The sequence below is a fragment of the Oikopleura dioica genome, chromosome PAR (assembly GCF_907165135.1).
Source record: "Oikopleura dioica chromosome PAR, OKI2018_I68_1.0, whole genome shotgun sequence".
Lineage (NCBI taxonomy): Eukaryota > Metazoa > Chordata > Appendicularia > Copelata > Oikopleuridae > Oikopleura > Oikopleura dioica.
Genome location: NC_137293.1, coordinates 14,896,356 through 14,911,828, shown reverse-complemented (window position 1 = coordinate 14,911,828; position 15,473 = coordinate 14,896,356). Strand labels below are relative to the sequence as shown.

At 42.5% G+C, this 15,473-nt stretch overlaps 6 protein-coding genes across 6 annotated transcripts; all 6 read left to right on the top strand.

Moving 5' to 3' along the window:
• The first annotated feature begins 2,315 nt into the window (after positions 1-2,315).
• Positions 2,316-3,451, top strand: LOC145702060 (E3 ubiquitin-protein ligase TRIM37-like). The gene is made up of 4 exons (XM_081779271.1): positions 2,316-2,641; positions 2,721-2,827; positions 2,875-2,980; positions 3,155-3,451. Exons 1-4 carry the CDS (start codon positions 2,582-2,584, stop codon positions 3,449-3,451), a joined length of 570 nt encoding a protein of 189 aa, XP_081635397.1. The 5' UTR covers positions 2,316-2,581.
• Positions 3,452-5,133: 1,682 nt separating this feature from the next.
• Positions 5,134-5,695, top strand: LOC145704037 (uncharacterized). The gene is made up of 2 exons (XM_081781463.1): positions 5,134-5,415; positions 5,465-5,695. Exons 1-2 carry the CDS (start codon positions 5,200-5,202, stop codon positions 5,678-5,680), a joined length of 432 nt encoding a protein of 143 aa, XP_081637589.1. The 5' UTR covers positions 5,134-5,199; the 3' UTR covers positions 5,681-5,695.
• Positions 5,696-5,736: 41 nt separating this feature from the next.
• Positions 5,737-6,566, top strand: LOC145704032 (uncharacterized). The gene is made up of 2 exons (XM_081781456.1): positions 5,737-5,957; positions 6,004-6,566. Exons 1-2 carry the CDS (start codon positions 5,820-5,822, stop codon positions 6,430-6,432), a joined length of 567 nt encoding a protein of 188 aa, XP_081637582.1. The 5' UTR covers positions 5,737-5,819; the 3' UTR covers positions 6,433-6,566.
• A 109-nt stretch (positions 6,567-6,675) lies between these two features.
• LOC145704005 (uncharacterized) lies at positions 6,676-10,324 on the top strand. The gene is made up of 11 exons (XM_081781424.1): positions 6,676-6,825; positions 6,867-7,046; positions 7,096-7,270; positions 7,310-7,531; positions 7,579-7,792; positions 7,843-8,110; positions 8,156-8,252; positions 8,297-8,372; positions 8,415-8,725; positions 8,769-9,654; positions 9,696-10,324. The coding sequence occupies exons 1-11, from the start codon at positions 6,739-6,741 to the stop codon at positions 9,823-9,825; spliced, it is 2,646 nt and encodes an 881-aa protein (XP_081637550.1). The 5' UTR covers positions 6,676-6,738; the 3' UTR covers positions 9,826-10,324.
• Positions 10,325-10,389: 65 nt separating this feature from the next.
• LOC145704013 (uncharacterized) lies at positions 10,390-13,525 on the top strand. Its single transcript, XM_081781432.1, has 11 exons — positions 10,390-10,728; positions 10,769-10,885; positions 10,930-11,049; positions 11,096-11,277; positions 11,320-11,491; positions 11,541-11,744; positions 11,788-11,853; positions 11,895-12,008; positions 12,056-12,114; positions 12,156-12,229; positions 12,273-13,525. Exons 1-11 carry the CDS (start codon positions 10,432-10,434, stop codon positions 12,287-12,289), a joined length of 1,422 nt encoding a protein of 473 aa, XP_081637558.1. The 5' UTR covers positions 10,390-10,431; the 3' UTR covers positions 12,290-13,525.
• Positions 13,526-13,554: 29 nt separating this feature from the next.
• LOC145704033 (uncharacterized) lies at positions 13,555-14,532 on the top strand. Its single transcript, XM_081781457.1, has 5 exons — positions 13,555-13,631; positions 13,689-13,754; positions 13,799-14,045; positions 14,094-14,235; positions 14,282-14,532. The coding sequence occupies exons 1-5, from the start codon at positions 13,616-13,618 to the stop codon at positions 14,369-14,371; spliced, it is 561 nt and encodes a 186-aa protein (XP_081637583.1). The 5' UTR covers positions 13,555-13,615; the 3' UTR covers positions 14,372-14,532.
• Positions 14,533-15,473: the final 941 nt, after the last annotated feature.

Here is a 15,473-nt window from a genome sequence, read left to right as displayed (position 1 = left end):
TCTAAATAAAATTTAACAAATGATTTGCTAACTACGCCTTAAACACTGTTTTTTTAGGTTGACCCTGACTTTGTCCCAACCGTATTCAAAATCCTTATGTGGTAGCCCCATACTTCTATACATTTTCTGAAAGCCCAGACTCTACTGCGTTGCCTCGACGGGGTCTTGTGACCTTGGCGAGGTCATATGACCTCAAATGACCCCTTTGAAGAGAGGCGAAGCGGAAAATAGTGATTTTTAAAGGAAAACTAGCATAAAATTGCTTGGATTCTAGTGTTGGCAGACACTGACATAATGCATTTTTAGAACCGCCAGATCACGGGGATCATTTCGACTATTGATTATAAGGGGGTAGCTCATACCCTGAGCCAAATTAAGGGGGTCGGAAAACCCGAGGGTCAACCTAAAAAAAACAGTGTTTTACCCATTTCGAATTCCGCCTTTGTTTGGAGCTTCTCTTTCTTGACTTTTGTTGATTCAGTATTTTTGTTCATCACTTTTGGCTTCACGGGAAGATCTATTGTCGCTGAAGAGAAGACACGAAGGCTTTTCTCTTCAGTTTTGTGTCCGTTTGATTTTTCTGTTGACTCTTTCTTTTCGGGAGATTTGGAATTTCTCGCCAAAGATCGTAAACTGCTGATTTTTGGAGTTGGTGGATCAGAAGCATTTTTCACCGTCTCGTTCATGATCGTATCCCACTGATCCTGCGCGCTCATTTCGTCCTCTTTCTCGTCTGCGACGAAGGTACTGTCGTCATTATCATCATCATCAGAGTCGACGCAGCCGAAGGCAAGGGCAAATGGGCTATTTTTATCCAACTTCGAGCGTTTTTTCGTTGCTTTTATCACTGGAGCACTTTGTTTCGGCCTCTGACTTAACGGCTTTACTGTCTCTTTCTTTGGGCTAAATCTCTTGTCCTGTGGGCTTGTTCTTGGAGTCGGTTCTACTTTTGAAGGAGCAGAATTGAAGCTACCAGTACTGCCGAAGAGGGCATCAAACTTCTGCTCGGCAGATAGGTTTGAGGACGAAATCACGGGCTTCTTAGAAACTGGCTTCTCACTGTCCGCGGGTGACTTTTCGCGTATCTTCCGCTTGGAGCTCGTGAATTTTAGTTTGACGAGTGGGTCCATTTCGTCGTCCAAGCCATTCATCTGAACATTTCAAGTTCCGGATAAATGTGAAAACATAAATAGTAGATAGTATAGTTGGAAATGTAGGAACTAGGTAAATTGGTTGTTAACAGCAAAGGCTAGAAAAATTTGCCAGAAATAGGCGAAACAATTGAAGAGGTAGAAACGTTTAACTTCATTTTTGATCAACACGAACAGGACAAATGAAACAGGCGTCCAGTAGCACCAACCGTACTGGATGATTCCGAAGACTTTCTCGGAGCAAATCGCCCGTGCTTCATCGAAATTGAAGCCTGACAGGAGGGGGTAAACTGTGTTGACGACAAGCATGTTTACGGGCATCAAAAACGTCTGGTCCAGGAGGATCTTCAATGGGATGTACTGTATTGAAAGTTATGAGTCAGAAAATATGGCCCGATCGAAGTATGGTCCGATGGAGAAATCGTAAAAATCGAAAAAGAATCCCATCCTTTACTGGCCAAAGTTTAGTGAGAGAATTGATCCTATTGAGCGCAAATCTGACGTAGGGCCCAACCCAGAAAATGCCAATTGTCGAAAAACGTAAACTTCTCCACGGATCCCATTTCTCTCTCTTTTCGATGAGTTTTTGCGCTGATTAGAGCACTTTACTTTCCGTTCGTCGGTGCTCGGGCCAGATGCATTTCGGACATTTTGTTGGCTGAAACGTCGCCGCAAAAGTACAGGAAGCCGGATGTTGCCGAGCTCTGGGAACAGGTTATAACGAATTACAGTGCGAATACATTAATGAGAATTTCGGTATAAAAACAGCTTTTTTTCAATAATTGACTATTATTTTTCTATAATTTATCGCTAAATTTCATGGGAAAACGACGTAAAAGCGTATTTACGTTTAAAAATCAAGACTTGGTGAATAGATAACTGAGAGAGAAAACCATAATTTTTGAGAAATGGAGCGATTTTATCGATTCTAGAGCTGTAAAACACGAGAAACGCAGTCATTCAGACTCTTAGCGCCAGCGTGGAAGTCTTCTCTATCACATAAAGCGGGTATCATGGGAGATATTGGCGGAAATGACCTGTGTCCTGAAGGAGTCTGTTCATTGGAATCGACTCTAGCGTCAATTCGGAGCTGGTTTCGTAGGCGCGCCAGTCCGCGTCGCGCGCTCAACGCGACCAACCACGCGCGCTTCCCTAAAATTGAAAAAACGTCGCCGCGAGCGATCCTCCCTAGTTTCAAACATAAACCCTTTTCCATACTTGATCCCTTCTTCGAAAAGAAAAGTTTTCGAAGCGAGAAAAAAATATTTCGAAAAACCATAAAAGAAGATTTCAAAACTTTCAATTATTTTGATTTTCTGTTCAAAAAATGCTGTTTTATTAAACTGAAATACAGTGTATTTACTGTAATAACACGCTTCACCCTTTCCTCATCGAATTGACTCACTGCTTGATCAACTTAACATCTTGAAATGGCTGAAAAGGCGCTAGAAGAGATGCTGGAGCTGGTCAAATGTCCTGTTTGTTGGGTGGTAATGCTCATTTATACAGTCTTATATTATGAATTTCTAAATCCACCTCCTTTCAACCCTCCTTATCGTCCTAATTCAGAGTCCCCGGGACGCGCACCAATGCCCAAAATGCTCAAAAGCCTTCTGCTACGGCTGTATCAAAGTCTCCCTGAGCCACAACGGCAAATGTCCCTATTGTAGAAGCCCGTAAGTGTCACTTTGAAAACCCGAAAAAGAACCTAAAATTTGTGAAGAACAGAGACTGAAAATCTCGTCCGGTGCCCGTGGCTGAATGATGTTTGTCAAATGGCGGCAAAAGCTGGCGAATCTTTACGAAAATGCGCAGTTCATCATGACAAAGTAAGAAAATTTAAAACTTCGGTTCGGGAGACTGTGCGAAAACTTGATCCAGGCCCTGACTCAGGGTCGCGAAGCTACACGTCCTAACAAGACCCTGACTCAGGTTTCTGCACAGGTTGTCGAAGCCTGACTAAAGACCTTCTTTCCTGATCATTTCCTTCATCTTTTGTTCAGTATATGACGCACTTTGATACAATAAACAAAAAGCCAGCTTGCGAGCTGTGCGTGTCAGAAATTCCAAAATCTAACCTCAACAAACACACGATTCGATCGTTGGACGAAGCAGCCCAGGAGAAAGAGAAAAACATCCACGATGAAATCAAGAACATCGAAAAAGAGACGCAAAACTACTGGAACAATCAACTCAAGATGAAGCGAAGAATATCCGACTTTACGCAAAATCAAAAGGATATTTGCCTCGAGGAAAGGTTCAAAAATTACTCAATTAAAAAGAGTCCTGTAATTTCCTGAATTACAGTTGTTTTTAAGCTGAGTGACTGTTGATTCAATCGTAGAAAATCAAACTTATATTCTCCTAAAAATTGTTCAGTTTGGATTTTTCAGCTCATTTTTATTGCTTTGGGACATATTTTACAGTTCGAGTGTACAGTTCTGGCGATTCACTTCCAACAGGCATAGAATTTCGCGCTATGGATGATCTTCTTCGTTTACTTGATTTTTTCCTGATCATCTTCAATCGGTCAGCTACATCGATCCATTCCGTATTCGTCAGCAAACAGTACATCCGACTTTCCTGGGTTCTAATTTTCTTTTGATTCTCTTCCACTTGGTTCTCGCAAGAGATCATTTTCGTACTTTCGGCCAAAATTATTTCCTCTTTTGCGTCCTTTTTGCGGAAATAAACGGCCTCCCCCAGTGAGCCAGGACTTCGCGATTCTTCATCGAGTTCGAAGATTTCTTCCTCGAGCTTTTTGACGTTTTCTTCGTGCTCTTTCATTTTGCGTTCTCGACTCTTGATGTATTTTTCCGACGTTTCTTTGCATTTCATCATTTGTTGAAATTTTCGGAAATCTTCTTCTGTCCATAATTCGCTGAATTTTTTCGTTCTTTGCCATTCAACTCTGTCGCCATTTTTCGGCACTTTTCGTAGTTCAAAAATTTCAAAGAAGGAATTCATTTTTTTCTGATTTTTGCGAGTAGGGTGCCCCGTATCTTCGTATTTATTGGGCCCTCTTTAGCGCTGCCTTTTTAAAAGATAGCGAATGCCAAAACAGCTGGGGGCTATCTCAATTGGCAATCACAGTCATCTTGCCTCCACACAGCTGTTCAAATTGGCTTGATTTCGTGCTCATATGACACAGTTTTTATTTTGTTATTGGCGAAATTGGAATTTGAGGCCGCAGTAAATATTGTGAGAGCATTAAAATTAAATCCTGGGTCGATTCATATCAAGTCTTGATACGCTTCGTTGTTTTCCCAGGCTCGCTAGTTATATCTTCTCTTTTTCGCGGGACTACTCTCTTCTTCACTTAGATGTTCTGCCATCGTTTCAATAAATTGAAAGAACTGTGCTCTGTCATAATGGCTTTTGCCATTTAGAATACAGTAGAGCTTGCTTTCTAGTGTCGTTTTCATATCCACCAGTATTGATAACTCTTCCTCCTCATTTTTCATTTTCTTTTTCCGGTTTTGAATCATTCGAGATATTTTCCTCTTTCTTTTCTTGCCCATTATTTCGCCAGGCTCCAAAATGAGTTTTTTCTCATTCTTGTCAATTACGGCTGCAATTTTTTTGATTTTCTTCATTTGTTTAAACATTGGCTTGTTCAATTTATCCAGTTCATAAAACATTTTATCCAAGTCGGAAAACTGCTATGTATTCGTCTCATATGACTGTACTTCATGGCTCCATGAGCTACAGTCATCTCCGCTTGTTGAAATTGTCTGCTCGAGCTTGTAAATGCGCAGTGATGCGTTTTCGAATGTCATATTAGAAGCCTTTTAATTTTATGGTCGAGGTATTCGTAGTTTCCTTATATATGTCTTCATTCTAGCGCTAGAGGTTATGCAAACGAATCAGCTTGCACGTCCCATGTGACGCGCAGGAAATCCACACCCAGATGACCGTGTTTTTATCGACCTAAAGTAGGTAACCCGAATACTCGAATGACCTACCGGGAATAGATTTCGTCACCCTCGAACCTTTTGAAAAGCTGCGGCGGAACCTGGACGATCAAATAAAAATCCTCCAGCAGCATATGAGCGCAACCGCCAATGCGCTCAATGAGATCAAAGTCCTGATTCCTAAGAAACTGGCATCAGAAGTGACCGACGCATCAAAGAACAAAGTGTTCGAATTTCTGACGGGCGAGTGGGCTGACTCGTCTGAAACGACGGACAATGATGCGACCTTTGTGTTGAAAATTGATGACATAAGACAACTCGAGCTGGAGACGTCTCCCAGGCATTCAAAAGTGAGTAATTATAATTACGAGATCAGGATTAGTGTAATTATACTTGTAGACGATGCGAGTTGGCGACAGAGACTGGTATGTCGATGTTGGACTGTTGAATCAGCACCGCGTCGGCGGTTGGGAAGGGGACGATGTTGAACACTTGTCGGTGATTATTTGGCAAGAGGAGAGCACGAGGGGAACGATGTCCCCGCCAATGTCGGCTTTAATCGTTGCGAAAGATGCTTCAAATGACTTATTAGGAAGGGTTTATGCTTTCATATAAACAAGTAATATGATTATCGTTGACTTCCGCGGTATTTACTTTCATTTTCATTTCAATTTTCGAAACCCAACGAATAGAACTCGTTTTGTTCGACAAATTCAACGACTTGCGTGGCTTTGGCCGTCGATTATTCCTTTCCATGGATCAATTGCTCAGTAGCGGAACGACCAAGCTCGAAATCGAAGTCCTCCTTGGTCGAAGATCTCCTGCTTTTTCCCTCAGACTTTTGCGCAAAATGACGCAAATAGCAAAAGAAGCGGACAAACGCATGCGTGAGGTTTGTCTCGTGGTGGTAAATCAACTTTTTTATTATATTTTTGTAGATTTGCTCGGAGACAAAGAGTGTTTTCCAACACGCGAATCAGAAGATACTAGATATCATTCGAGAGATCAGAGGAAACGACCTAAATCTGATCGCTACGTCCCTCCAACTTCAGCTGAAAGAAGACTATGACAGCTCAGGAGAAGAAGGTCAAAGTTCTGGGCTGACAAAGCTTCCAAGCTCCTCGTCCTCTTTGTCCCTGCGCCACAGAAACTTTGCCACCACAGGAACAAAGAGACAATTCCCGAAGCTAAACATTCGCTTGCAAGAAGAGTCTGACGCGGCGAAAACTGGGTCTACTGAAGAGTTAAGTCTGGCTGAGCTGGATGAGCGACTTGAGCGCGCTACGACTTCTACAGTGGGATCTACAAGCTCCTCGTCAGAGCCGAGCACGAAGCGTACTAGAGGAAGGAGAAAGCGAAAGAACTGAAAGAAAGACAATCAGATTTACCTTTATTGAGCCCCGTTAAAATCAAATACCAACTTCAAAGACTGCATAATACAGATAAAAAACAGTATATTTCTTCTTATATAAAATGATACAACATTCTTTTATAGCATATAATTTATAGACAATAAAGAACGCTGTATCGCTAATTCTGGCCAATTCTAGCTAGTTACCTGTGACAGTTTTGATGAGTCTTTGCCTCTCTAGAATAGGACCAATTATTGTGGCCTGTTTCGATTGTGATGGTTACATTTATTGATCAGTTATCTTTTAGAAAAGGAATGAAGAATGGTTGAGGTACAGCCGTGGCGGCTAACAGACAGTCCTAGAAAACTTATTGAAGAAGCAAGGGACTTACAATTGTCCATCAAAGAGGTACTTTTCCCGCTTCTCTGTTATGTTATATTGAAAATTAGGCAAAAATCGATAATGACTTACCTTACTGCGAAATCGTCGGCTCTAGAACCCGTCTGCGGGACATCTACCGATCATTGCTCGTCGCTGACTTGGAACTGGCGTTAGATCAAAAGATTGAACAAGATCTTTGGAACAATTGCTTTAAAAATCCGATCAATGAACTTCTCGAAGCTCAGCGGGTAATTCTATCAATCTCCTATTGAATCAAAACAATCATACTCATTTTAGTCCTCCGCGTCCAAAGCTGAATTCAAGCAAGAATCGGCTTTCAACTACACGGAACTGCTCGAATCTGCATATGCCTTCTATCTTCAACTTCTCGATGACATTTGCGAAGCGTATTCTCTTCAATTGCCAAATCGTGCGACGGATCGTCAGCTCAAGCTCATGCCTTGCGTCCAAGGTTCTTTTCAGCCATTAAAACCCCTTTCATTTCTTTCAGAAACTGCTCCAGCTGGGGACCAGCCTCCTCCGCGCGCAACCTCTAGTTTGTACATCGCTCAACATTGTCTGATCCATCTCGGCGACATCGCTCGATACAGACACAAGCAAAAAATCGCCGACTCATTCTATCGAAAAGCTTCACAACTTGTGCCTTCCAGCGGCCACCCGTATAATCAACTCGCTATTCTCGCCGCTACTTCGCCTGATAATCTTCAAACTGGTAAGATTTAAACTTGTTTAAACTTCGATTGTTCACTATTGTTTTAGTTTATTATTATTTCCGCGCTATGTATGTCAAATGCCCTTTTCCTGTCTCGAAAGATAACCTCTCCCGTCAACTGGAGAAAGTTCTCAAGTCGGCAAAGTCAAAAGTCAGCAAAAAACCTTCGCAAATATCGATTCTTGAGCTTATGCGACTATTCCTGAAATTCCAAGCTCTCTGCTTCTTGAAGCGAAAAGAAAATTTCTCAGAAACCAAAACGTATGCATATTGTTTAAGCATTTTTCATCATTTCATTTTTTAAAAAATAGGCGGTTAGTCCAAGCATTGGAATTTCACCGGTCGTTGGGCTCCTCGCTCTCCAAACGGCAACTTTTGCAAATGAGCTTCATAACGATCGCTAACTATCACCGTGCGGTTACGACCAACTTTGAGCTTCACGAAGAAATGCTTGATTTTCTTTTGGAATACCTGGACATTCTTATTCAACTCCCCGTCGATCCCCAGCGTCATCTTCCCTCGGTATTGGCGATTCTTCAGTTTTTACAGCAGAACTTGCAATTTCTTGAAAACAACAAGGTAATAAACATGCGTTTTGACCTGGAAATCAATCAATTATTCAAGTCGAGAACATGGATTAACCTTGCAAGTCGGCTGAATAACACCTTGCCGCCGAAATGGGGTCCTTCTTGGGAGCCGAAAATTTCACTTCTTCCTGAAGGTTAGCTAAGAAACTTCTAGAACTCAAGCTAAGAAACATTTTAGACCTTGATTTCAAGGGCTGGACGTTGTGGAACATGCCCCCAAAGGAGTCGATCGTCGGCCAGGTTTCTTCTGAGAGGTAAGGTTTAGCTTATCGGCTGTGTTATCGTTATTTTAAAAGTGATCAAGCTGATGCGCGCGCTGAGAGAATTCTCTACATTTCGTGGCAAATCGCTCACACGAAAGATCAACAAGTTCTCAAGCTTGAAAACTGCATTTTTGTCAGTCCAATCAAGCCGTTGAGCCCTGGAATTCAAGAACACGGTCCTATTCCGATTCAACCACCACCTCCAGTCGCAGTGTATCCAACCGTCCCTCCTCCACCAACATTGCAGACGGTTCCGAATCCTCCCCCGATTGCACCGTCGATGCCTCCGCCGCCACCTCAGCATTTTATGCAGGGGCAGCCGCCCGCTCCTGTTCGTCCGAAAGGTAAAAATCTCATTAAATCTAGTCAGAAATTTTCGTTTACAAGATCTGTCAATCGACACGCGGCCTCCTCCACCTTTTTACCCGCCTGGCCCACCGCCAAACCTTGTCCAAGAATACAAGACCCCTTTGCTTCAAGCTACCGGTCCCGAAATGGCGCCTCACCTGCGCTCTTACAAGGGACCACCACCGTCGATTCCGCCGCCACGGATGAGTATGCCACCACCACATCTCCCACCGCAACGATTGCCAATGCAGTCCAACATGAGTCCAAGTGGCGACATGAATATCCCCGCCAACATCATGGATTTCCTCAGACACATACCACCTCCATCGTTTCCTCCGACGCCACCAGGAAGCACACCAGCATCGAGCGCTCCTCCAGCGCACGAGCCACCATTAGCCGGTCCATTTGGCCAAACACCAAAGGCGCCAATGGCTCCTCCGCCAAGCCACAACTTCCACACAGGCAACATCCCACACACAAGTTCAAGCCAATATTCAAAAATTTCCCCGTCCTTCAATTCTTCGTCAGATCCATTTAATCCGTCATTCTCGTCAACTATTTTCCAACCTGCTTCATCATCATCGTCTTCTCAACCGCTTCGACCGGCCTTTCATACAACAAGTTCCTCTACAAGCGACATAACTCCACCAGAGATGAGTAAGCCCAGACAACGCGAGCCTTGGCAAACTCATCGAAGAGGACCATCAAGTCCTGGGGGAACAGATTTCTTCCCACCAGGAGAGAGCCCATTCTCCTTCCCGGAACAGCCAGTCAGTACTACACAGCCGATCGGATCGAATCGCCCTGTGAACTTGAAGGCGCCGACTCCGTCTGGAGCTAGCTCTAATTTGTACTTTCCCACAACTTCTGGTTACTCAACCAGTAAACCGGTTTTAGACCCTGACTCATATGATCGAAAGCTCAGGTAAGCCCGACTGAAAATGCCTAATAAATCCATTCCTTTAGTCCGTTTTGGGATCCCGCTCTTGGTACTGGCTACGGCTCCAGAGACATTTGGGCACCTCCCTCAACGACCAGCTCTTCCACGAGCCTTGATCTGAATAAATTGATCGACTCTCTTCCAAATGATGATTAGGTAGTTTATTTTTGTGAAGTTCATCATCAACGAACCTATCTGATTCTGACACAGTATTGCGTATTTATAAAATTTTTCCTCTGCTATTGCTTGTTCTTTATATATTTATACTTATGAGGCTGATTCTTATAACTGTAGGCTACAGTCTGTAGCGACGACTGAAGCTACTGTATGAGCAGCTGATGATATCCCTTTCGATTGATAACAATAAAAAAGAGTAGTCTTAGAATCTTTCTTTTTCATCTTTTTCATCCATGCGTTCTGTTTCTTTTTTTATTTTTCCCAACTGCTTTAAGAAGTTCATTAAAACCTGTAATAACTGGTAATGGCTGTCTGTCACAATTTTTGAAAATTTCTCATGTTGAAAATGGGTGATGTTATAATGGGAGATTCATCTCCACATAGATATCGTTTCCCTCGATTATTCTTCAAAACTGTTTCTTCTTACTTTATATTATTTTATATTCATAATGAAATATATCAATTCATTTTTGCCACAGCAAAACACATTGTTTTCATTCGAAAAGCAAAGCAAGGCATCAGTAGGCACTCAGTCAATCGTTGGTCTTGTAGACTGGAAGGCGTATCGTCGGTCCATCATCGGACATGACAGAGAGCGCCCAGACGAACAATGAGGTGAAAACTCCTCAAGCAAGCACTAATCCAATGCCACCATCGTCGGTGGAGCAAGAGGCAGCCCCAGCTCAGCCGCCAAAAGTTGCTAAAACTCCCGAAGCAAATACAACTGTGAATAGCACCAAAGCGGAAACAACAAATTCAAATTACGTTGCCTCCTCGAACAAGCTCTTTGTCGGCGGCCTGGCGAATCTCAATCATACGAATGAAATGCTCGAAGAGTATTTCTCCAAATGGGGCAAGGTGCTCTCATTTGCGCTCATCAAGGTAGAAACCTCAAACTACCCTTTTTCTAGTTGTCTTTCAGGACGCGACACAGCGGTCAAAGGGATACGGCTTCGTAACATTCGAACAAGTAGACAGCGCTTCTGCCTGTCTCAACCAAACGCAACACTTTATTGAAGGAAGAAGCATCTCTGTCAAGGTAAGAAATGACGAACATACAATCTTTCATGCCCTTCCGTTCAGAATTGTAAAGAAAAAGAGCGACATGGCGGGCGACCCTACCAGAACAGCTCTTACAGCAGCAGCCCAAATTATCAGAATCACTATCAACGAAGCCCTGGACATCATCAGTATCAGAATCACGTGATAATCTCTGATCGAGATCATGTTTATTTATTCCTACGTTCAGGGTGGATATTACGGTAGAGGAGGCCCGATGCAGCACATGCACTGGGGTGGACATAATGGCCGGCCATATATGAATTCTCACCACTCCCCAGAGCACCTCCACCACCAAGCAGACTCGATGAGCACAAAAAGTAACAACAGCCACCGCAACAACGCGACGCCCAGAACCAACACGCCTAACAAGTAACAAAAATCTAATCTAATCATTCAATATCTCATTTCAAGATTCGACGACGAATTGAGCGTCTACGTCGGTGGAGTTCCACACATGGCTTCTGAGCAAGACCTTACCTCGCACTTTTCGCGCTTTGGAATTGTCGAAGCCGTCTCTGTCGCCAAGAACAAGGATAACCAGGAGCCAAGAGGGTTCGCATTCGTTACTTTTCAGTCAAAGGAGGTTTGCTTTTTTTCGGTCTTTCCATGTGCGATTAACAGTATTCTTGAAGGATAGAAATAAGTGCTTGGAATCAAGGGAGCAGCATTCAGTGAACAACAGAATATTGAGAGTGGAGAAGAAGAGAATCTCGAACAAGACGCGTGATAGACACCACCCTGGTGGACCAGGAAGGATCAAACACGCAACGGACTCGGCCCGCTCCACTACTGCTCCCGTCTCGCCAGAAATAATGAAAAGTCATTATGGGCAATCGGTACTAAATTCTCTCAAAAGCCTAACTGCAAAAATACTTTCAGATACCTATTACGAATCATATCCAACAGTACTTTCCGCACTATCAGAACCAGCACGTCTATCCACAAGTAAGGCGCTAGTAGGTACCTTATCATTATTCTTTCTGTAGTATTTATACCACCATGGACCGGTTTACCAGCCTTACATACAAGGAAACAATGTCGACCAGAACATGGTGGTTAACCAGCCGATTATTATGCCACAGCAGATGATGCAGCAGCCGGTAATTTGTTCTTGGGCTAACTATTCATGATTCCTTCGTTATTATAGCCTATGGTTATGCAGCAAGCTCACAATCACTATCAGCAACACCCTCAACAACATCCTGGGTAAGCTTCAGTCGCAATCTCCTTCATTAAAATCCATTCAGTCAAATGGGCTACAACATGTATCAATCGCACCACCAGTCAGTGGCTCCGCCGATCCAAGAGAAAGATAACCAAGGTCAGCAAAAGCTCGGTCAGCTTGTTCTATTAAAAATGTTTAGCTGTGAACACTGCCTAAGAAGAAAAATGAAATGATCACTGCCAAAACAAAGTTCACTAAACAAACGATCTCACTTTCAGTCTCAACTTTTTCTCTTTCCAATCACTAAATTTAAAGAAATTCTGATCGTTAGATCTTATAGTTATTTTCTAATTCATTCTATTTGTGTTTATGTAAGTTAAATTCTCAAAGAAACGAAGAATTCGTTTGCTCTGTTGTAGTATTCTTTGTTGTTATTATTCCTTCTGAATTTTGTGCCTGTGCTCTGAACTCTTCTTACAGTCGCGCCTACAAGAAACAGAAAAAGAGAGAGAGAGGAAAGGTTGAGACGAGGTGGGCTTCATTCATTTCTGCAATATCGCCCGTTCAAGTGCATTTTCGTGAATCAAACAAATTTCTATTTCTGTGACTCACAAACTACATTTTTTAAAAACAGTACAGTAAAGTTGGATTGAAGCAGGACTGTGTGGCTTTTCTGAAGGCCCTTTATGTTCTCATACAATACGAGCCCTCTGGATACTCGGAAGGCAGTCGTAATATTAATTTTATTTGGTAAAAAATCTAAAATAAGGATAGTTCATTGATAAGTTTGAGAGGTCTCTAATCGCCGATTAGTAATCGGCATTTTATCTGTCTTACAGACTGTAAAAAATCCGAGACTATTCTCTAGACAAGTCAGTTTACCTTGTTGTTTCCAAGGAAGCTCATCATTACTTTACGACTGCTAATGTTGATTCCTATCACTTTTTTCAGAAGAGAGATTTTGGAACTTCGATTCCGCCACACTCCCGCTTCAATCTCGATTAATTATCTATCTATTTTTCGTCAAATAGCCCAGATAACTAAGAAAGATCAACCCCCGCTCCAAATGACATTCTAAGTACTCTCGTGTTGAAATAATTGCTTTTACCTAATTCTTAAAAGGAGTGTCGGGAACGAACACAAACACACGGACAGAAACACATGTAACAGACAATTCATAGATTCTTTCTTTGCTTCTGAATTTCTAGATCAGGGAGTTACTTCTTCCTCCACGTGATCCTTCTCTCTGAGTATTGCTCGTTGCAAGTACAGTAGTAGAGTTTTGTACAAGAAGCTGAAAACATCTATCTCTGAGCTTGATATGTAGATTCGGTCCAGCAGTAAATTTTTCTCTGGACCGAAGTGTGGTTGAATTTTGTACAAAAAATGTCACTTGGCAGAAAACAAAGGCCCTGTATAAAACATACAAAATAAATAAATAAAGGCGTAGGATATTGCGATTTTATTCGTGTTTCTTCTGTTCTGCGCAATTCTTTTCAAATCGCAAAATTTCGGAGTAATAAGTTCCCTGTCTAATTTAGAATGGATTTGTCTCTTGGTAAGAAAACTTCCCTGTTTTAGCTACTTTTAACATGCTTTTTGCTCCCTTCCCTAGACGACTACGCAAAGAAGAATCAGATCTCTTCTCGAGGAAGGAGAGGCGGAGCTCCTTTCAACAAAGGTACCGAGCTTCCCCTAGCTTTCTTCCGCTAACGGTTTTTTCAGGCAATGCTGGTAACAAGACCATGCCCTCAAGAAAGAACCCCACACCACAGAACAGACGTGGTGGCGGACGAGGTCGAGGCGGTGCCAGATCTCGCGGAGGGGCCGTTCAAAAACGTCAGAGCAACGGGCGAGGAAGCCCTACCAAGGCCTTCCGAGGAGGCGGGCGTGGAGGCAACGCTGGAATGTCTGAAGCTGCCGCCCGCCAAAAACTTTTACAAGCGAAGAGAACGCTTCAAGCTGCGATCAAGTAGGATCCTTGTAAGAAAGATAGGGTAATTACATTTGTATCTTTCAGGGAAGCTGCCAAGTACGCCAATCTTGTTGGAAATTCGGGGGCTTCGATGATGCCTTCGCGCACTGGAAGACAAGGAATGCAAGGAAACAGACGTAACGCGAACAACTACCTCGACAGACTTGAAGAAACAAACGGAACATCCGTTAGAGCTCCTTATAAATCATCTATCATTCAAATTATCCTTCTAGTTTTACAACAACGGCGGCAACCAAAATCAACGAGGAGGAACTCGCGGACGAGGACGCGGCCGGGGTCGAGGCCGCGGTGGCTACTATTAGAAGAATTTACGAAAAAAATATCTCCAAGATGAGAATTCTTAGACTGCCCTCATTTCAATTCATTTATGTTTTGGCTAAATCTTTTACGCCATTTTTCTTTACTGACTAAACATGCTTGATGTTTTACTTCCTTGACGAATCAAAGCTACAAATAAAAGAAACCCGTGAAAAATATATCTTGTGATTTAGAGAATATATTTTTCTCAGAACAAGAGTTTGAAATTTCAGTTGATTATTTGCCATGAAAGGAGGAAAGAATTGAAGAATTTTATCAGAGATGAAAAGATAGAAAGTTAGATGCTTACAATTTTCGAAGCGACTTCTTCAGCTCATTTCGTCTTTTTTCCAGCTCTCGAAGATTTTCTTCGATTTCTGTCAGCTCATCATGTTTCTTTTTCGATGCTAGAGCATCGTTAAGCTCTTTGACGGCACGATCGTATTCTATTTTCGCCAAATCTACCTTAGTGTTGGTTAAAATACCGGTATAGTTTTTAACATATTCTAGCAATACATGTATGTAGCAAGAATTTATTTCAACCGTTTCCTTTTCTTGTGCCATTTTTACCCAAGATTCGGTATCTGCGACTTTTATGAGATTCCAGCCCGGAGCAGTTTTCTTTGATCGGGGACCTTGACTGGAAGCAGGGCATTTTTCGCTGATCTTTTCCGGACTCTGCGCTTCGTGGGCTCTTCTTTGGTTTTCTCTGGACTTCGCTCTTGTTCGCTTTTTATATCCACAATTTCCAGGTTTTGATAATCATCAACTTCCTGATTTTCATTTTCCGACTGTGTACTTTCTTGGTAAATGGGCATCGGTCGAAGAGATTCCTCATGCTGGGGACTGGCGGCTCGATGATTCTCTGCGTCCTTTGTCGGTTTCTTTTTCGTAGTTCCCATTATGCCTTGAATCGTCAGAAGAATTTGAACTACTTTTATTGTGTGCGACCACTCGTCGTGACTTAAGACTTTATTTTTTTATAGAAATTTGAATATTTTTCACCTGAATCCTTCAAAAGGCAACAGTTCATTTTTTTGGAAAGAAGTGCCCTCCATCTCGTCGAGGCATCGAATCATCGGTGGCACAAACGGATACTCTTCCGTG